This window comes from Eretmochelys imbricata, chromosome 3, assembly GCF_965152235.1.
Source record: "Eretmochelys imbricata isolate rEreImb1 chromosome 3, rEreImb1.hap1, whole genome shotgun sequence".
In the NCBI taxonomy this organism is placed as follows: domain Eukaryota; kingdom Metazoa; phylum Chordata; order Testudines; family Cheloniidae; genus Eretmochelys; species Eretmochelys imbricata.
Window position 1 is genome coordinate 104,132,801 of NC_135574.1, and position 22,307 is coordinate 104,155,107.

The following is a 22,307-nucleotide window of genomic DNA, read 5'->3' on the forward strand; positions in this document are numbered from 1 at the left end:
CTAAGTCAGCTTTGCCTTTTATCCCATCTCACCTTTGACATCTATCCCAGTCCAGCTACCACAATGTTCATGTCGCTGGTGATTACTTGAAAACATCTTACTTTCTTATACCAGAAGAATATTGATTTATTTCAATGGAATACAGAGAAAAAGCAAAGCGAATAAATTCAGTGCATTCATATCTATATATCTAGGTGCTGGGACTGGGGGAGGGGGGTGCTGCCACACCCCCTGACTTTAAGTTGTTTCCATCATATAAAGGGTTTGCACTTTGCTTCAATGGTTCTCAGCACCTGCACTATACAAATTGTTCCATCACCCCGTCTTTTCAGTTCATTTGACATTCCTGAGATAGATCAACACTGAGAATGTACTGTTAGATTCTGGGCAGCATGTGGAAATCCACGTGACGCTAACCTGGTCGACATGAATGGGTACTGATCAACAGGTCTGTGTGGTGGGAAATGAAGCTGGTGTTAATTCATAACTGTATGTACTGGCCTTCAGCAACTGTTTTTGGAAAAGAAACCCCAGAATAAACACTTTGTAGACAGTGTTTATTGGTTTATTTTAGCCAACAGAATCAGTTACTGGAGTGCTCACTTTTTTCTTTTTATTGGTACAACCAGGTTTCAAGACAGGCATGTGTTTGTCTGAGGAACTTGGCCACAAGTGGTGAGTAATGTGTTTGGGAAAAACACTTTTCTTTTTTTCCCTCTCCCTCCCTCCCTCTCTCTGGGAGAGGGAGGGAGGGTTGGGGAAATTCCTGCTTGTTAGGAACCCAGTTATGGATGCCCTAACTGGGTGAAGTACAGGGCAAAGGGAGCCCCCTCCCCTCCAGCACACCTGTCTAGGAGAAACCTATAGTTTGTGGGGTTGTGCTAGCTAACTCTGACTTCAGTGCTCACAGGCCTGGAGATGAAATATCTGGCCAAGGTGTGGATAGAGAGAGAAAGATCCCTGTGTAACTAGCAACAGATCAGTACCTTCAGCTTTTTCAAGTGTAGCAAGTCCCACTGCTAGTTATGCTCCTACCAGCACACACAAAGCATTGAGTCTGAATAAGGGCACGCATAGACTGGAGTACACATACCTGGGTCCCAGAGCAGTGTAGCCAAGGCAGTACATGCTTTGGCCCAGGCTGTACAAGCCTACCTGGAACCCTGAGTAATTACTTGTGGGGCTAGGACTTGCTGAAGGACATCTTGCTGTGGCTTCACTTCTCTGATTCCCATGCTACCTGAGCTGCAATCAGACCTTGTGATTGCAGTCCCCTGAGACCGGGCAAACTGGTTGAAACTATAGTAAAGAACAGAATTGTCAGACACATAGATGAACATGATTTTGGGGGGGAAGAATGAACCTGGTTTTTGTAAAGGGAAATCATGCGTCACCAATCTACTTGAATTCTTTGAGGGGGACAACAAGCATGTGGACAAGAGGGATCCAGTGGATATGGTGTACTTAGATTTTTAGAAAGCCTTTGACAAGGTCCCTCACCAAAGACTCTTAAGCAAAGTAAGTTGTCATGTAATAAAAGGGAAGGTCCTCTTATGGATCAGTAACCGGTTAAAAGATAGGAAACAAAGGGTAGGAATAAATGGTCAGTTTTCAGAATGGAGAGAGGTCAATAGTGGTGTCCCCCAGGGCTCTGTACAGTCCTATTCAACATAGTCATAAATGATCTGGAAAAAGGGATAAACAGTGAGGTGGAAAAATGTGCAGATGATACAAAACTACTCAAGATAGTTAAGTCCAAAGCAGACTACGAAGAGTTACAAAGGGATCTCATAAAACTGAGTGACTGAGCAACCAAATGGCAGATGAAATTCAATGTTGATAAATGCAAAGTAATGCTGTAGAGGGGTTTGGCTGGAGCTCGTCCCTCTCCGGGATGCTGGGGAACCACTCCGCCTTGCTACTTCCTTCCCGTTGCTGACAGGAAACTAGCCAGGCCATGGGAGTTTCTCACCGCAGCAGCAACAAAGGCAAACACAGACAGTTATTCTCACCTGGCCCCTGGTCGGCGGGAAATAGAGAGTCAAGGGCTCAGGTCCTCAGGCAGGGACTGAGCAACAGTTTATACAATTAGCAGGCTCAGGCCCGGGGTCAGGGTGGGGCAACAGAGAGTCAATGGCTTAGGCCCTCAGGCAGAGGCTGAACAAAGGGAGGTAAACAACCAGCCTAGGCCCTCGACTCATAGGGGCCTGGGAGAGGGGGAGACTGCCACCCAAAAGCTGGGTGGCAGGGGGGACGCAGGCCCACCAACTCCACCGCGTCCCAGGCCGGGGCCCTAGCGGCGGCAGAAGGCCTTCTGCTGAGTCCGTGAGGATCCTGACCACAACTCACTGACATAGGCTCTGACCGTGCTGCAGCCAGACTAGGGTCAGCTGTCCCTGGGCTACTTCTGAACTTCCCCTCTAGAGGTACCTGGGTCCAGATGGTGTACTCTGCGGGGTCAAACACCATGGGCTGCTCTGGGTAACTGGTGAGGGGCAGGCTGGGCAGCTCCTCTGGGCTCTGCTCAGTGTCAGCATGTCAGGCCAGTCCTCGGGTCTGCCGTAGGTAGCCGGGAGGCGTCTGCTCTCCAAGTGAGCTCTGGCCCCCCTCCTTTTCTACTTGCTGTCCTGTACCTGACCCTCTGTGGGGGGCAGGCTCAGAGCTTTCTTGCCCCACCCACTCTGGTGTCCAGAGGGGCTCGTCCCTCTCTGGGGTGGCGGGGAACCACACCGCCTCGCTACAAATGCACACTGGAAAACAATCCCAACTATACATATAAAAGATGCAGTCTAAATTAGCTGTTACCACTCAAGAAAGAGATGTTGGAGTCACTGTGGATAGTTCTCTGAAAACATCCACTCACTGTGCAGCGGCAGTCAAAAAAGGAAATGGAAGGTTGGGAATCATTCAGTAAGGGAAAGATAAGACAGAGAATATCATATTGCCGCTATAAATCCATGGTACTCCCACATTTTGAATACTTCATGCAGATGTGGTCATCCCATCTCCAAAAAGATATACTGGAATTGGAAAAGGTTCAGAAAAGGGCAACAAAAATGATTAGGGGTATAGATCAGCTTGCTTATGAGGAAAGATTAATAAGACTGGGACCTTTCAGCTTGGAAAAAAGACAACTAAGGGGGGATATGATAGAGGCCTATAAAATCATGACTGGTGTGGAGAAAGTAAATAAGGAAGCGTTATTTATTTTTTCTCCTAACACAAGAACTAGGGGTCACCAAATGAAATTAATAGGCAGCAAGTTTAAAACATACAAAAGGAAGTATTTCTTCACAAAATGCACAGTCAACCTGTGGAACTCTTTGCCAGAGGATGTTGTGACTATAACAGGGTTCAAAAAAGAACTGGATAAGTGGATGGAGGATAGATCAATCAGCGGCTATTAGCCAGGATGGGCAGGGATGGTGTTCCTAACCTCTGTTTGCCAGAAGCTGGGAATGGGCAACAGGGGATGGATCACTTGATGATTACCTGTTCTATTCCCTCTGGGGCACCTGGCATTTGCCGCTGTCGGAAAACAGAATACTGGGCTAGATGGACCTTTGATCTGACCCAATATGGCCGCTCTTATGTTCTTAGAATGTCTCTTGAGATTGCAGCTTAGGTAGTGTGCCACTGCCACCTCCTCCTGAGCACGGCTTTGCCTTTCATGAAGTATAATTTAGCCCTACATATTTGCCATTCAAGCCCTATTTACAGGTACGATATATGTTTTTAAAATACACATTTGGGCTGGAAGAAGAGGAAGGGAAGCCTCACACCCTGCTGTGCAGCAGTGTCCTCTAGAGCAAGCCTGTGTCTAGAAAGTCTAGATGGGCTTCTTCACATATGGAATGAACATACTAAGAGCTCATGAGCCTTTTGCACTGCTTGTACTAGTCCAAAAGTGTAACTGTCCTTTATGGCTTCAGTAGAGGCTCTGACTCCATCTGCTGGCTGTCTGGAGAATACCCACAGTGCCAGAAAAGTACTAGTACAAAACAGATACCAGTGATGATGAGTGAAGTACAAGAACCTAAACAGAACAGAACTATCCCTACCAGGGTTATCAGGAGTTTTACTTCCAAACCCTGTAACATTTGCACATTGCTTTCTGTTTTTGTGGCAGAACAAGCCACAAGAGAGTTGGCCAATGAAGGATGCAGTGACAATTTCCACTAATCTTTCCCTAAAGAAATAGTTGGGAATCTATGACAGGAAAGCGGCTGCATTTCTATGATGGCCGTTACACTGTATATAGTTTATGAAGGGATTTCCATTATGTAAGTGTACTTTTTAATTATAAATTTCTCTGCAACAGTTGATCACTGTAACTAGCTGTCTAAAAATAAGCATTGGTCTGTGATAGTGCAGAGGTATAAGACCAGTTGTACATGTATCTAGTAGATCACAATTGTTTTCATCCTCCTCCTTTTTGAAATGCCACCTATTCCCATCCCTCACTCAACCATCCCTAGTGCGATTACTGTTCCTGCACCAGTGATGCCCTAGATCTTTGAAATGTATTCAGGGTCTTCTCTTCTTCATTCTGCCACGTTAGATTTTTAAATCATAAACAGGTGTCATTTTAGTTTGGTTTTACAAATATTTTAGGGCAATTCTCATGAGCAGTTTCTTCTGTATCTCCTCTGAACTGTAAATCTAAAGCAAGTACTTCACTAGTACTTCTTATTTAGTACTGTGCAATTTAGTTCAGTCGGTAGGGAACTAATTGTAAGTGCTCTCCTCTCTGATCCACTCATTTTGCTCCCATAGCTCCCAGCCTGCCTTCAAGTTTGTTACTCCAGGACTGCCAAGTTGTGTGTGTGTTTGTGGTATGACAAATGAGCCCTTTCCCTTCTCTGTCAATTTGTCTAAAGTCACTTGACCACATCTCCCAAATTTTCTCTCTTGGGAAGAGATGTTCTTCAGTTATTTTACAAGACTGAAGACCAAATTGGAGCAGTTTCTTGGCTTCCTTTCAAAGGAGGAAAAGAAATATCATTTTGGATGCTTTGGGACAGAAACTAGGCCTGTTCTTGACAAGCATCTTCAAACAGATGGTTTATTTATTGATTTAAAATTACAAAACGGGAAGTGTTCTTCCAAAGAATCAAAACCTTGTCTCATTCCATCCCTTTGTACCATTCCAGCAGTGGCAGGCAGCGCTAAAGCAATGGAAAAATTGTTTAGATAGGCTCTGTCTTGCCATACATACACCCTACACACAGTCCTCATGAACTTTAACTCATTCCAGCTAAACTAATTTCAAACATGGTTTGGTTGACCAATACAAACAAGGCCAAAGTGCTTTCAAAGCTATATTCAAAACTGGGTCCATACTACTCCTCCAGACACAGTGTTGGTAGAAGGAAACAGAATAGATAAAGCATGATTTTTATAACGTGGTAAAACACAATTTGGCCCTCCCTGGACAGGGATATATATATCAGCATTCAGCCATAAGTCAGTCTAACATTCATGAAGACAGCACCATAATTGTGCCATACACCTTCTAACATTTTACCCCCCACTGAGCGGCTTTGTCATTCTTCCAAACAGTGAACATTCAGGCTGACATCGTAATGGACATCCTTCCCAAGCTGCTCTCTCTCCTTGCATCTAGCAATTCAGATGTTCAACAAGCTTCTATTGCACTCCTCTGGATATTATCCCAACACCCGGCCAACCAGGTAAGGATGATGGTTGCTGAATAGCGGGGGTTCTCACCGCTGTCTGGGATAAAACCTTTAATACTCCTAACTAAGTAATGCTATGGCAACAATGTTAATGTTGCATATAATGAATTACTGATATAAATACTCAATTTGCAAATCTCCATAGAAAAGCAGAAAGGGCCTTCCCAAAGGGATCAAGGGTTAGCTACCGCAACTGCACCTAGACAGTTATTTAATATCGGGATTGTGTGGGTTTAAAGGGACCAAGCGGACATTGAGTTTAGTCCTCTGTGTTGAAGAGCAGCTGTATAAGCAGAAGGTCACTCACACCAGCCCACGCTCTACTGACCACTACACTCCAAGCATTGCAGGGCTAGTGACTTAGGGCTAAGGGGTTTTTCAGGAGGGAGGATGAATGGCAGGACACAAGAATAATATGCTGAGAGACTGAGACCATCAGGTCAGAGAAAGAAAGCTGCTACTTATCTTCAGGGCTTGGCATAGTAATTTTGTTAGGGCTTGTCTACACAGGGACACTCAGGAAAGTTCAAATGAATTAATCTCTTTTGAAGAAGCACTAAGCTAAAGCAAACAGGGCCACTTTACTTCTGAATGAGAGCATCCACACTGGGGTTTAAGATGCTTTAATTGTCCCTTTGTGGACAAACCATTAGTTAGGATTTGGCTATTTTGTTCAAGGTAAACAGTACCGTAAACAGTGAAATGTTATTGCTAATGCCTGAGAACCTGAAAGCAAAACTGATTAGAAGTAGATTATAAAAACAAGCAAAACAAAACGCTGACCATGGTATTTTCTTTGTCCATGTAGAAAGAAATGCAAAAGTAAACAAAGTATAAGATAGTGAAAAACAACATCTCTACAATAATTTCCATTACAATAGCTGACTGTATCACTAGTAATTTGAGTAAGGAAATTTTAAAATAGGATTTTTCAGCTAACAACCTCTTAAGTCAGTTAGCATTTAAGGATGTCAAGAAAAAAAGTGAAAGCCTATCATATGATGTAGCTTTTTACAGTAGTGACAAAATAATCTGACTACCCAAGGCTTGTTTTGGGGGCTTTTAGTGGCTAATTACTGAAAGAAATTCATGCTGGCTTGAAACTCCTACTGGGAACTGCAGACCTGGTACTTTGTATATCAATTGATCTTGAACAGTTAAAATTATGCCTCCTACAACTCAGTAGTGTGCTGGGAAAGGAGAGGAGGTGCACTGCCCAAGCAGAAGTGCCTGGAGGCATGATGCCTTTCAAAGGCATTATGCATATTATTTATTTGAATTGCATATGCACTAGGGGTCCCAGTCGTGGATCTGGGCCCCATTGTGCGAGACCCTGTATGCACAGAATGAAAAGTCAGTCCCTACCCCAAAGAATTTACAACTTAAATAAGTGAAGTCAATGGGGTTACTAAAGTGTTACTCAATGTGAGGAATCAGGTCAGAATATTACCTCAATAATAAAGCTGTTCATTTTCCAAGAAAATACTTCTTGCAGTTCAACCTTCTCCCTCCCTCCCTCCCTCCCTCCCCCCTGCAAGCTATGCATACAACCTATCCCCTTCATGGCTTCTAAAATGTGTGTGTGTCAAGTATTTCAATCAAACCCCCAGTCACCTGAAAGGCACATCCTGTCTGTGCACAGCTGGAGTATCCAACATGACCAGAGGTTCAAAATGATTACATGGACAATGAAACAGTCAAACCATCTAGCCGGGGAAGGGTAATATGTGGGTCTGCAATAGGACACTTGGAAGTGAAATGTCATCTCAAGGGTATATTCTCTGGTGAGAAGTGTTTGCATTTTGAAATTTATTTTAGTGAGCAAACATCACTGTCACTGACTGTTAAATATTGCTGCATTGTGAGATTCAACTCTGAGTATCTAGACAAGGTTCTTATCCATTGTCCCTTGTTTCCCTCCCTCCCCCCTCACCCTTTCTAGCCTATTTTTCAGCTCTTTTCAAGGTGTCCTTCTCTGGCCTGGTCTGAATTCTGAGTGAATTAGAGGGACTGTTCCTTGGGAACAGCAGTAGGAAAACAAACCACAGAACAAAGCTAACATTTACAAGTAAATGAAGTAATGCTTGAGTCATTATAAATACCAGCCAATATACAATAGGGTAAAATTCATCTGCCCTTTAGTTACCGTGGATTTAATCAGATGGAATGTTTCATGGAGCCTTCATTCGTTAACAGAAAGCCTCTCTGTGATTCACCAGCTTGGCCATTGCATTGACTCACGGTGAGCATTCAACATAACACTGTACTAGCTTCCCCACTGCAAAGAGAATTCTGTTCAGTTCTGTCAAGGGCAATCCAATCCCAAAGACCTAAGAAAGAGGTTGGGTGTTATAATAAAGGGCCTTTTCAGCACGAAGTGAAGCCATGCTTGTTAGAGCAAGGGATCAGGGCTCAGAACACATGGGTTCTAGTCACGGTTCTGCCACTGACTAACTTGTTTTAGGACACAAAGTAACTTTGCTTCTCTGCATCTCAGTTTCACCATCTGTAAAATGGGAATAATATTTATCCTCGCTAGCATATTTCACTAGAGGATCTCAGAGTGCTTTACAAAGGTCAGGTATTAAAATGATAAAAACAGTTGCTGCCAGAATGGTTTCCCTGACCAGTTGGATTAGGATCTTTTTTCAGTTCCAACTGTTTGAGTCTGGGGAAGAAGTTTGGCCAGTACTCATCTGAATCTGTTTACCCATCTTCTACTGAGAATGCTGCCTCTGTGGCTCTCCCTCACTGAACAGGGGATCACAATAATGAACTTGGAATGAAATCTGGATCTCACACATATAATTGCAAAATCCTGCAGGCCCATCAGAATTTAGTGTTCTAACACCTGCCAACAGATGGGATAGTGATCAAATGTATATCCTACATGTATGAGAAAGATTGGCAGTGGAGCCATCATGTACTGTAAGAGTTTGTTTTTGGTCTGCGCTCAATTAAAAGGCCCGAGCTGCCTCCCCTGCTGATGCAAGTTGGGAGTAGCTCCACTGAAGTCAATAGGAGTTACAAAAGTTAAAAAAAAAAAAAGAAAAAAAGAGAGAGTCAAACTTAAACAGTATCCAAAATGGTCTTTACAGTTAATTGAGCACATTCTAGCTAGGTAAGATTAGGTGAGTTGTGTCTATGAAGGGAGGGAAAAACATCGCAAGAGAAATTCAGAAGCATATATCTGTACATACCACACCCTAACTGAAACCTAACATTTAGACATCTGAGCTCGTTAAGTCATACTTTGTTCCCCAAGTTTAACCATCATGCTGTACTTTGGATTTGTCTTCTTTCATGTTTTGCTTCAGCATTTCACCTTGTGACTGTGTTTGGAATGGATGCATTTGAAGATGTCAGCCAATATTAAGTGAAAATAAAATACCCTTTTTGTAACAACCTACAAATCAGGAAAAATGCAGTTTAAACTGATTTTTAAAGACATCTAACTTTGATGCTGCTTCAATGAGCCTGACATTCCAAAACTCCAGAGTAATGTCTTTCATCTCAGTATGTATGCAGGGTTAAAGATTTAGTGCATCCTTACTAGCAAGCCTCAGTTTCGAAACAGTACGAATAAAGAAGTACATTACTGACTCTACACAAAGTACGGTCAAATCCCCAAAGCAAACAGACTGAAAGAACAGAGAAACGTTTTCTTTGCGAACCTTTTAGCTACAATATGATCTTAGGTATTGCTTGCAACTATGGGTCTGAGCCAAAGGCGATTAAGTCAGTGTGAGAGGTCCTCCCCCCCCCCCAGTTCATCTTACTGAAAAACAATAAGTTTATATTAATACCAGGGAGACTTGGTGGCCAACAGTTCCAAACTTGGAGCTAGGATCCGATTCCACTGGCATTAGAGAAGCCTGGAAGTTCAGCAAGTGGTAAGCTTTCTGAAAGGCCTTTAAATATCAATAGGAGAGCAGAGAAACCAACATAGCATTTTGAAAAGCGTGGTCTTAAAGGAATTTCAGGAATGTGATTTTAAAAAGTGCCTGATCACAAACTGATTAAAAAAATTAGTCTGTTTAAAACAAATCAAGTTGACCATATCTATCTAATGTAAAGATTGCTGAATGACCTACCTCTTCCGTTCACCATTACCCAGAGCACTGCCCTTCTCATTCACAATCACATGCCTCCCTTTGGTTACTACAGCTATTGCTTGGCTGGCACAGTAATATTTTTAAATATTTGATGGGATTTGTCAGCTGGAAATGAGGAGTATCAGCCAGTACCATTGGATCATCCACTCTCCGCAGACCACAGCATGTTTTCTGTGTAACGGGAATGGTCAGTGGACCACAATTTGAGAACTACAGCACTAAACTGCAGCTACAAAACAGCTAGTTTAAAACAGTTGAAAGCTGAGCTGGGGTAGTCCTACCCATGACATAAAATGGAGTCACATCACATGCTTTAGCACTGTTATTATCAGCAGTGATTGAATAGCTTGTTGCTCTTTGTAGGATGCTTTAATGCATGGAGAGGTGCTGCAGAACCTGGGGATGCTATTGTTAACTCACCAAACAGTCCCAGGGATCGTTGGTCACACTGCCTGTATCATCAAAAATCTGAGCTTTTGCAAAAACGTACAGGTGAGTAGCAGTTTTTCTTTGCAGAATTACACACTGGTAGGCTGCACTTCTAGCATTATCTGATAAGAGTTACTCACACCAAAGAATGGCTTTTAAAATCATAGGCAAAAAAGGTCTTACACTCTGGGCCTGCTCCTGTTCCCACTGAAGTTAGAGGCAACATTCCCAGGAGTGTACAAGAGGGTAGGATCTGATGCTCTACATTAAAAGTTGTGTCTTTTATCTCTGTTTCCTTTGTTATACAGTATTAAATGTTGTGGAATAAAAGAAACATTTAACTTGTCATACAGGCCAGTGATAGTGTCTCACGGTTTTAATAGCTACATTTTTCATCTACGGCAGTGATACTCAGACCTCAGTGATTTAGGAGCCAAATTAGTGATCAACATTAACCAAAAGATATATACACACACACACAGGTCAGTCATTTTGCTGTAAGAATAATATATATGTAAACACATTATTCTCACAGCAAAATAACTGACCAAGTACTGTTTTGTCAACTTGAATTGGTTAATAACATAGTAAAAGCAGCCTGATTGCTTAATAATTAAATCACACAGTGTTTCAAGATCATGTACTGCAAAGAGTCTCAGGAGACACATTAAAGAGCCACTTGCGGCTCACGAGCCTCAGTCTGAGTATCACCGGTCTAGGGATATGTATAGCAGGGAGGTTTCAGACACAGAGAGATTGAGTGACTTGCCAAAGTCACCCAGAAGGTCTGAGGCTGAGTGAGAATTGAATCCTCATCTTCCAAATCCTAGTCCAGTGGATTAACCACAAGACAATCCTTCCTTTTTACAGTGGATGTCTGTGGCTAAATATTTGTCGGGTCCAACATTTATCTGATTTCCCCATGTTTGGATAATATAATCCCAGCATTCCATTCATCCACTGCCTTGCTGCCAGGCCAAAAAAGTACACAAACCCTATACAAAAGAAAACAGAGCCTTGCAGGGGTGCTGGAACAATTTGTATAGCGGGGGTACTGAGAGCTATTGAACCAAACTGTAAACCCTGTATATAATGCCATCCATTTCAAGCCAGCGGGTGCTGCCGCCCCCGCAGCACCACTAGTTCTAGCACCTATGGCGCCTTGCACCCCTCAACCCCTTCCCAAACTCCTGCTTTTTTCCTTCCAGAAACTTTCCTAAATCCTCCTTCCTGGCCGAAAAGCCTACACAAAGCCAGACTTTGTAGTTCTCCTAGGCCAATGATTGAGGAAATTCAGAAACAAAGCTAGCACAGGATGTCATGCTCTCTTCCTGGGACCTTCAGTGCTTTGCAAAGCTTTTGCACCACTCTTCTAACACCACTCATCCCTTCCCATGAGATGAAGGATGCTTCAATACATATAATTTTGGAGTTACTCTGTATCTATTACTTTCAAGTAGGTAAGTGTAATTTGTACTCTTCTGACTGGAAGAGCCTATAGCACCACATTCCAATCAGTCTTCTAATTACACCGTATAAATTAACATATAGCAAATCCCACATGCCCCTTCAAATTCCACGGCTTCATACTCGTAAGCCAGGCTGTTTCTTGATAGCTAAAGAGACGAGCCACTGAAGATTAGAAGCACAGGTTTGGGGTGTTGGCATCCATTTGAGGAGAGATTTAAAAGCCTGAGATTAAAAAGAGGCTAGCACTGATTATTCAAATGAAAAGAAGAGGTATATAAAGTAATGTGTTACTTATAACTGCCAAGTTGCCTATAACCATCTGCATTGGCTGATGCATCTCCAGCTCTGATGAAATCCTCATCCATGCATTCATTTTCTCACCCCTTTACTATTGAGACTCAGTTCTCTCTGGCCACCTTCCTACTTTTACAAGGAAATACAATCACATTAGACACATCCTCAAACAACTCCACTGGCTTCCCATTTGATCCAGTTCAATTTTTTTCTCATTTTTGAAAGAGCTCTCTGTCCCTGCTTTACTCTTTCTGCCCGTCCTCCTTCCTCCAGTTGTGCTGCACTAGCTTTCTTTCTGTCTGTGCACATAATCTGATTAGTTCTGGTGCAAGAGCCTTCTTCTCTGCAGCTCTCAACTTTGGGCACATTTTCCTGCCTCACTGCCTCATCTCACTTCAAACCTGGAAACCTTCCTTTCCTTCATCTTAACTTCTCCTTTCCGCTGCTTTCATTCTTCATTTAACTTTATAGAGTAGAGCATGGGATACATCTTATGAGACAAACTCTGCAATATAAAATAAAATAAAAATGTATTTTATTATACATAGAGAAAACTAGTCTTGCATTCCTCTTTCCTGTCTTCCATATCATGAGAGAGCACTCTTTTAAATTGGAAGATACATGTGAAAGAAAGACTTTGATACAAACCTATGGAACTCACTGTTGCTGAACATTGGGACAAATATCTTAGCAAGATTAAAACAGATTAGAAATCTGAATGTCTAATAACAGCCTCTTCAGATACAGTATCTGGCAAAAATTATAAGGTTTCACAAGCCTCATGGTTCAAGGCAGAAAACTGATCACAAGTTAGGGCCGAAAAGGGAATTTCCCCCAACCGCACGTTATGAAAATCAGTTTCCGTATGATGAACTCTGCCAGACTAGAGTCCAGTAGATCATAGTGTGTGCAACAAGCACTGAAGTTACAAATCATCAAAACCACAGCTGTTCTTGGTAGTTGTGCTATCACCCATATATGCCAAATATATAAGACAAATATATGCCCCTGAACTGAAACCCTGGAGGAAGAGTAAAGGAAGATCCTCATTTTCAAAGGTTGCACATTAGAAAGAGATGTGTTTATATAATTTTGAGTCAAAGCATTTGTTATCTGATGAATAGAGGGCTCATTTAATTTTATAAAAGCTTTGCAGTTCACCTTAAACAAATGTCTGCCATGTAGACTGAAGTGTTAGTCTTCTGCCCCAATGCACGTGTAACCCCATTGACCTTAACAGTAGTGTGTCAAGGCCCCATTGTCCACCCCGAGGAATTGCCCCCAAACCAGTTAAAGGTCTTTGTCAAAAAAACAAACAAACAAAAAGCCCCCTTTATGTATTGTGGCTGAACTTGAAAAGCAGCAGTTTTGATTAACCTGGTCCCCCTCACCCTATGGGCAACCAGGAAACAATTTATACAAAAACTTATGTTCAAAGACTAAATATACATTTGCTTTGCCTAGGAATAACCCTTTTTCCTGACTGAGCTGTAGAAAGCTCCCCCTGGAAAGCCTCTTCCTGCACTCTGCAGAAGAGTTGTCCTTCTGCCTGAAAGGGTGCCTGCCCTTTTTATGAGTTCCTAATTAGGTGATAACTCTTGTTACAGACCTGGCTGAATCCCTTTTTAGTGCATGGTCACCAGTCTGGAATGGAACCAACCCTTGGATCCCATCAGCTACCAAGCCAGCAGGGTTTGGGCACAGTCCAGACACTGTTGCTAGGTCTAGGTTGCTAAGGTACACTCCACAACGAAGACTCACTGTCACCTTTCCTTGGGAGGCGGGACTCCACAGTCCAACCGCTCTAGGTGCTGAAACCAGTGGTGAGACCTCCCCAGTCACTTACTCATGTCCCCTGTAGTTCTACCTTGCCAAGTGCACCACAGTTTATAGTTTAACTTCCCAGGAACTACAGGGCAGAGTAAGGAACACAGGCTTTGCAGGGGAGTTCCTAAAATCACAGTTCCTTTTTATCCTTGAAGCTCACAGGAGTTACAGATCTTACTGAAAAATAACAAAAAGCCCATACCTGCTCTCCCCTGAGTCTGTGCTCGCAGCTATTTGTGAATCCTAGGCCAGCCAGTGTGTCAGCTGGGTAGGCCTCTCCTGCAGTCCTTCTGTTGTCTGGCAGTGGTCCATGATGGGAGAGAGGGAAGCTGGAGCAGATCCTGCCCTTAGTTAAGATTTCTGTGTTCTCTATTGTGTGACTAACTCATATGCTATAAAGCTCCAGTTAGGCACTTACCAAAGTCCAAACGTGGAAAACTACACTGACATGCTCAAAATGCTCAAAATGTAGGTCACATATTTCACAATGATGGTTATGCTGTCAATTGGAGGTCACACGTTATTACAGACAGATACCAAGCCATCGCAACTCTCCCCGCTATCATTGTTTTAGGTGCAGCGAGGAATCCAACTATTCTCTTGTTACCTTCACACTGCTGAAAGAAGGACCTCCTGCCCATTTGCACATCAGGAGCTCCACCCTGTAGGATCCACCAGATCTGACCAGGATCTGAAGTTTGGAATGATGGTTCCTCAAACCTCTTCCAGAGGTCTGAACCTGTCCTTGTGGCCTAGCCATGCCAATGGGTTTTTCTTCCAGTGAGAAAATTATGGCAGAGAGTGGGTTTCATGGTTCTTGGGTTTAGAAGAACTTGTATCCAAGGAAGAACTTAAAAAGTTTCATAGGATGCTAGTGTTACTGTGTATGCACTGAAGTCTAGTCCTAATGGCCCAAAACATCACAATAGCATTAGCATCCTATGGCACATTTACTAATTGTTTTCCCTTGGATACACACAGTTCTCTGCAACAGGGTGTCCTAAATCCTCCTAAGCCCCAAGGGCCATGACACCCTGGAGGTAGTTATGGCTGACACCCTGGAGGTAGTTATGGCTCGCTGGATAAATGTGTTAATTTTTTTAAAAGCTATTTTTCCCACACTGCACCTTAAAGGAAATAGATGCATAAAAATATGTTTAAGCAATTCACAATGCGATATGACATTGCAAGGTTTGGCTGCATATGGAGAACCATCATGTCACACTCCAGAGAAGTAACATTCCCTTGCTGTTTGGCTCTGGTAAGACCACACCTAAAATATCTTGTATAGATCTGAGCATTTGAATGCCAGAAAGTTGTCAAAAATGTGGAGGTAATTACAAGAAAAATAATAAGCTTCTGTGTTGCATGGCATATGGTGATTCAATATATTGAATTGAGGTGGACACTTATCCAGTGGTGACTTTTTGGTCCACATCAAAACATCAGCACACAATGACCTTGCAATAAAACACATCCTGACACAATGACTCACAACATGAAGTTTTTTTGGCTTTATAAGTGATCTGAGGTCCTGTGACCATCCCATAGACAGAGCTTGTGTGACAGCTCTGTTGAAATCAGCATGGTCCCAGAAAATCCAAGATGAGCGTCAAGCTTGACCTCTCTCCCACCAGCACAATGCATCTTGTCTGTTATGGGTAAGCAGGTAGCAATTGTTAGCATTGACCCATTTTGTCCTCAGCATTCTGTGAATTAATTCATGTTTGTGAAGTCCTTGGAAGTTACAAAGCACTATAAAAGAGCTAAATATCATCTCTTTCTCCTCATAGAGGATCATTGAAAGTCCATGTGTGGAAGGACTCCTCCAGGCTATCCTGTCTACTGAAATTCAAGAAGAATCTCTTAATTACGTGACATGTTCTCTTGCTGAGCTGGCAAAGCATGGTAAGGGAGCAATCCCATAGCAAGCAGCGTGATCTCACAGGGTGCACACATCTCTCATTGTTGCTAAACAGAGATGTGCGAGTGCACACACACAGAGGGAGCCATTTTTGCTCCCAATAAAGTCAATGGGATAGTTTTGCTATTAACTTCAGTGAGTGTATACTGAGCCCACTTGTGGGAGAAATAGGCCCTACTGTTTGAATTCTTGTCTTTTGAACTGTTTCAGCTTTTAAAAACTGCTCTGATCAAAATTCACTTTGTCTAATATTGCTCGTGTAGCTGGCTTATCTGTTTAATTGTAATGACACTGATTCCACTGGTTGTGACCCTGATATATATTTCCATTTATTTCAGATAATTAATTTTATAGCACCAAAGACCAATTTAGAAAGCGGAAACAGCTAAAAAGCAAAGCGACTTTGCTTTTGCTTTTTTAATTTTTGCATGTGGATTTTGTATTGGTTAGAGGTTCCAGACGGACTGTCCTGGAGATGAAAACCCTCTCTTTACCCTCAGGAGGGCAGCGGTGGGTGCGAGAGGAGCAGTACATGCTTTCCCACACTGCCCTCAAAAGGCCACAACTATGACCCAGAATGAGCACCTTTGGGTTGGGAGGGTATTTCAGTCTCATGACCATTCAGTGTTTTTGCCTCCCAGCTGTGACTACCAGCAAGGCTGGTGATTGGTGGCGGTTAGTTTTGTGAGGTGGACACTTATCCAGTGGTGACTGGGCAGGTTGAGACAACCATGCCAAATGGCTTTGTTTCACATAAAACAGTATGTGTGCTGAACAGATGAATCACATTATGAAAATTATCAGCCTTTCTATAGGCCAAATTTTCACTGAATTCACAGCCTGAGGATGTGGGTACTAGGTCCCAGAAGATGCTTTTCAAAAGTACTGCATGCATTCATTCTGGTCCTCCAGCTGTGCAAAGGGCGTTGGGCTGTCCTGTTTAGACAGACAGTCTGGCTTTTGGCCTTCTGGATGATGCATTTCTAAAGCCCTGGGTTTTTTTTTTGTTTGTTTTTTTTTACAGCTTACTTGCATGTCTTTATGTAGCCTTTTTGTTGCTTCCTGTCTCCCAGAAGGTGCCACATTACACTTGCTAGAATGGATGAATGGACCCCTGATAAAGCGCCTAGTGAGATTGGCTGGGCAACGGGAACATACAGAGCCATCATTTCAAGCTGCCTCCGTTGTCCGACACATGATATGTCACGGTAAATGTTATGCATAGAGTTTAATTACATTTCTGACACATTTATATTGTGTAAAGTGAAATGTCGACTGTCTTTTCAAAAAGGGTTTGGCCTTCAGTCACTAAATAATCACTAACATTTTCATAGCACACTTCATTTGATGTCAAAACGCTTCACAAATACTGTTGAGCCTCAAAATACCTTGGTGAGCTAGGTAAGCATTACTGCCCCCATTTTATAGAAGGAGAAACTTGGGCTCTGAGAGATTGATTTAGCTGTGGTCAAATAGTAAATTCATGGCAGAGGCAGTAATAGAACTCCAGGTACTGATTCCATGGAACCAGACCAATTTACGCTAGCAGAGGCTCTGGTGCTTAGTCTCCTGCTCTAACCACTACAATCAGCTGCTAGTTGGTCTTGCACATTCTGCAGTGATTATTCTGAAGCAAGATGGGCAAGAGGATGGGATGGTGTATGGCATTTCTCACCTTTGGGGGGGGAAAAGGAAATAATTTTGAACATATTCCAGACAGGAAATATCATCAGTCTTCTTTCTCCCTGCCCACCTACCAAGTACTTTAGTCCATATAACATGGCTGAGAATAGGTAGCAGAGACTGAATACTTATTACAAAGTAGTTGCGTCAGAAAGGATTTGGCTCAAGAAGTTTAACTTAACTCCGTCCACTGACCAACAGAGCCTTCTTGAGCCAACAAAATTACCTTAGTTCTGGAATAAAACTTAACTGGAACATTCAAGAAAGCAGACCTCTGAGAATTTAGCCAGTGATCTCTGAATTACAGTGACGGATAATGAAAAGAGCATTGCATTATCTGCAGAGAATAGATACCTGTGTGTCCAATGTACTTGCTCCATAAAATTTAGATCTTTTCAACTTCCAAATATATATTATATAAACAACAGAAATGGAGCAAAAATATTCAATCATATTCGACACCTCTCTCCAATGAAAGGGGTAGTTAAATTCCAAATTCTCTCCCACTCTGACCTGACAGATATTAGAGTCTGGAATGAAAGTTTCTAGCAAGGGAAAAAATTCAAACCTACTTCAATCCCCACATCAAACATCTTACACTAAAGAAGAATCTTATCCAGAGAAACAAATGCTGCCTGCAAGCACTAACCATGCACGGAGCTTTTGAAATAGTTACAGACTAGGTGAGAGTGTGAAGGCTGATCAATAGTTTGAGAAGTACACTCTACAAGTACCGTATATCAGGCTCCTAGGGCAGCAGCCGGGTCAGTTGAAACCTTGCATACAATTTTAACTGCAATATTATTGACACTAATGGGTTTATAACATTTATTTTATTATCCATTAAAATTGGAACACAATGTGTAGTTGGGAAGGGGAGAGGAAATAGCTGAGTCAACACACATTTTGAAATAGTATCAAATTCCTCATTTGATTAAAAATGTTGCCTTATGAAACCCATAACAAACAAGTGTTCACTTTAAGTTGTTTCTGCCTCTCTCACGCTACCCCCATTGATGTAGATAAAGTGAGGTCTCTGCTGAAATGCCACATGGAGGAAGTCCAACGCTACCTCATGAATTTTCTCAACCACCAAGAGATTCGTTTTCAGCAGCTGGGAATTTCTACACTGGGCAAACTACTGGAAGGTATGTCCCTTGATTCAACAGTGCTCACTACCAGTACCTAGACTGCAAGGCACAGCTCAATCCTAACTGCTCATATCCAGGCTTGGAAGCATTAGATTTTTATCAGTAAATGTTGATTTTGCTGTGCACACACAAACCAATGAAAAAATTATTAGCAGAGATAATAATCATAATTTACAGATAAGCAAAGAAAGATAAATGCTGTTTGAGAAATTATTGGAGTTTGATTTAAGGAAATTTACTTTGTATATTTTGACATATGATATTGACAATTTGTGTTTTAACTATTATAAAGTTTTAACGTTTTGAATCTCAACGGTGACTGTCATTAAATAATAACTATCTGACCCTCCCCCATCATTTCCTGCAACCGTAAACATTGAAATCAATAAAAATAAAATGTCTAAACCCCAGAATTTTGCACAACAAACTATAAATCAATCATTTAAAAAAATTGATATTACCTGTCAAAATAACCAAGAAATAAAAATTGAATTCTGCCCAGTCCACTCATATCAAAGTAATACAGTCACTGCCTGGTAAAAAAGCATTGCTTACAGTAAGTGTAACTGACAGTGCTACTGCCTAGTGGGGATTAGCTCTATTCACTGAATCAGAGAGAGAGAGAGAGTGTAGCCTCATGGGTAGCAATTACCTTGGCTCTTTTAAGACAAACTTACCAAAATGATTTTTCTAAAATAAAGGCAAACTGGTGCCATTTTACTTTTTGAAAATGGAATAGGCTTTATTGGGACAGTATAGCCAGTCAATGGGAAATAGAAACTCTGTGTATGGATATTTGCCCAGATGGAACAGGACTTGCTCTTTGTCTTAGAAAAATGTCAAAATGGACAAAGAACACACCCAATAACCTCCTGGTTAGTGCTTGTTCATTACATTTTCACTCATTCGCAGTAAATTATTAGCCTTAGCACAATAGCTGAGCGAATGAATAATGGTCTGTCTTTACCACCATTTTGCTTTTTTATTTATGGACATTTTTCCAGGCTGATGGGCCTAAAATATTACTTGGCTTAGCAACAAGCCTTTCTCCACATCTACCCAATTATGCGAAACGAGGATTGCTATATGCAGAAAATTCAAACTACTTGGCATGTAGACTGCTGAAAGTACCACTGTTCTGTTCTCAAATGTCTGATCATGAATGCCTACCAAACCAAACTAAAACTAGTAGATCTCATAAATTAGGGCTACTAGTTTTGACTGAGCCCCTTAACATTTTTATAGTATTTTGGGGGGATGGGGAAGTAGAAAGAAGTTGAAAGAATTGCTTCCAAAATAGTAAAAAACAAAACAATAGGAACTGTCAGCCAGTTCAGCAGCCTAGTGGTTTCCTTCTTTGCTGTTATGTGGGAGGCTGTATTCAACACTGGACTCAGCTCCTCACCTTTGTGGGAAGGTTTGTGCTACTTTCCACTGATGCAGAAGGCCCAGTGCTCAGATGGCTAAAGATAGAGTCATCATTCTTCCTTGTGTGGTAAGGAGATATTGTTTACATAGGATGGATTTTACGGGAAACTATAGTGCATTCGTATCATGAATAATAACTCAACTGCGTACCTTTCTATCCAGTGTGCAAACAAAACAAAAAAAATCTAATTTCTAAAGAAATTAAGGGAAGAATGTGTGTGTGGATAGACCACTTCAGTTATGTGGGCTGCACAATCATACCCTGGTTTTCCTCTGTTCTCAGATCCAGAATTTTCATCTGCATTCAGCCAGAGTCAATTGATAGAGCATCTTGAGCAAATCCGTCAACAGACAGAAGAAACTCAGGAGCTCCTTAAGATGGTTATCAGCCTCAAAGGCAGTTAACATTTTATTTACTCACCTCATGAAATGCTATCCCAGCCTGCAGCCTCATCCCTCAGAAAGGGTAACCTTTTTTTTTTGTTATTACTTCTCATAGCCAATATTTTCTACCACTTGCAGTTCCACCTAACACATAATGACCCGGTGGAATCATGTACTTTATACGGCCTTAATGTTTTGATAATGGAAATCAGTACGGTCTAGAAAAAGGTTTGAAAAAAACATGTCAACTTACTTTATCAAAATGTTTAATGGCTACACCTACATTCCTACCATGTACATGGCTGATAAAATACCCAATACTAGCTAAACTTTGCATGTATCTTTTTGAACACACAGTAAGATGTGTGTGTGAGATTTTGTTTATGTAAAAACCAGGTTTTATTAAACACACATTCCTCCAAAACACATATTTTATATGCAAACTATGCTATGCTCTTTGATATTAACAATATTCTATTACTATTCAGTGTCTGTATTCATTATTTCATAGTACCCATATCACTAAAGTGCCTGGAGCTACCTAACTAAAGAGAAAGAGCACTGGAATTAGAATATGAAAGATGTAAAGGGCAACATGTTCACTAGTGAAGAACAGTGAACTCCGAGGAAGAAAATGATAGTTAATTAGTAATAAATAGAGTAATGAACTCACTGGGGTTGGGTGTCATCCAAACTACCACACTTTCATACTACAATGTCAGGGTAAGGGGCCATAGGGTAAATAACTATCATGCCCATTGTATGAATTGTGTTTGAAATAGAACAGTTAACATGGACATATTGTCTCCCCTTCCTAAAACCCCCCCAAAACAAATAAACAAAACCCCCACCTTGTAGCATGTCTAAATAGTGCTTTTTCAGGAAAATGTAACATGCACAAGCTAGTCTATTTAAGGCACCAAAAGCATTGCTGTATTTGTGTGTGAGTGTTGTTAATTTTTTTTTAAGAATGGGGCATGGAGTGCTTATAAAAAACCATTGGAGATTGATGACAGAATTCAAGTTGTCTTGTGTTAGTTAACTGCTATGATTTAAGGCTAAATTTTGCCTTCATGTAACTGTATATAAATCCCACATAAGTCTTTGTGGGTTGCATTTGATTACCTGAAGGCAGAATTTGTACCTGAGTGGTTAAGTAAAGTCTGGAGTTTTACAAATATGTCCATGCTTAAGCATGTCATAAAATTAGTGACTGTAAATCAGCTGAGCATTTACTAGACAAACTGAAATATACAGAGAGTTGGTATCAGGTTTATAATCAACGTTACATTTAGTGGTGAGTGTTCAACTGAATCACTGCTAATTTTTATGGCATTATATTGGAGAATTAGTACAATAGAATGGCCAGGCTTCATGCTATTTTGTTAAGGATGGTTCAGTTGGATTATGCAACTTTCATTTTACAATCAGAGAACATGCACAAGTCAATTTTCCATGGCATGCTTTGGGTAACAAAACCACAATTCCAAAATTGTCACTCCAACATTTTGAACGTTCTTAGTTGAAGTAGAATTTTGGAGAAAACACCCTCTTCCTCTAGGCTTTGAGGCTGCAATTATAGATTTCACAACAAATGTCATCAGATGCAATCTTTAGAAGGACTGTAGTATATCCCAGCACCTGTTTGGACCACCTCTCAGCAGGTATGCATACCCAGAGATTTAAAAAAGCCTAAATGGTACCAGAGCTTTTTAACTGTTTAAGCTGTGGGAATAACTATACTGGATGGAGGGATGTAAGAGTTCTGTGCCACTGTTCTGCTGAACATCTGCTCCCACATGTGTTCAGCAAAGTTTCTTACCATGAACGCTGGAAAGTTTCTCCTTCATTTGGGATTTTTATATACGTGTGTGTATATGTGTGTGTGTGTATATATGTACAC

The 22,307-nt window shown here is 41.5% G+C and overlaps 1 protein-coding gene across 1 annotated transcript in view; it reads left to right on the forward strand.

Moving 5' to 3' along the window:
- Positions 1-20,425, forward strand: part of LOC144262127 (uncharacterized) — a 45,531-nt gene extending 25,106 nt beyond the window's left edge. The window contains exons 8-14 of the mRNA XM_077811767.1: positions 630-675; positions 5,563-5,693; positions 10,178-10,306; positions 15,628-15,742; positions 16,832-16,966; positions 18,464-18,589; positions 20,304-20,425. Coding sequence (XP_077667893.1) covers positions 630-675; positions 5,563-5,693; positions 10,178-10,306; positions 15,628-15,742; positions 16,832-16,966; positions 18,464-18,589; positions 20,304-20,425 — 804 coding nt within the window. The remainder of the gene's footprint in view (positions 1-629; positions 676-5,562; positions 5,694-10,177; positions 10,307-15,627; positions 15,743-16,831; positions 16,967-18,463; positions 18,590-20,303) is intronic.
- The last annotated feature ends 1,882 nt before the right edge of the window (positions 20,426-22,307 follow it).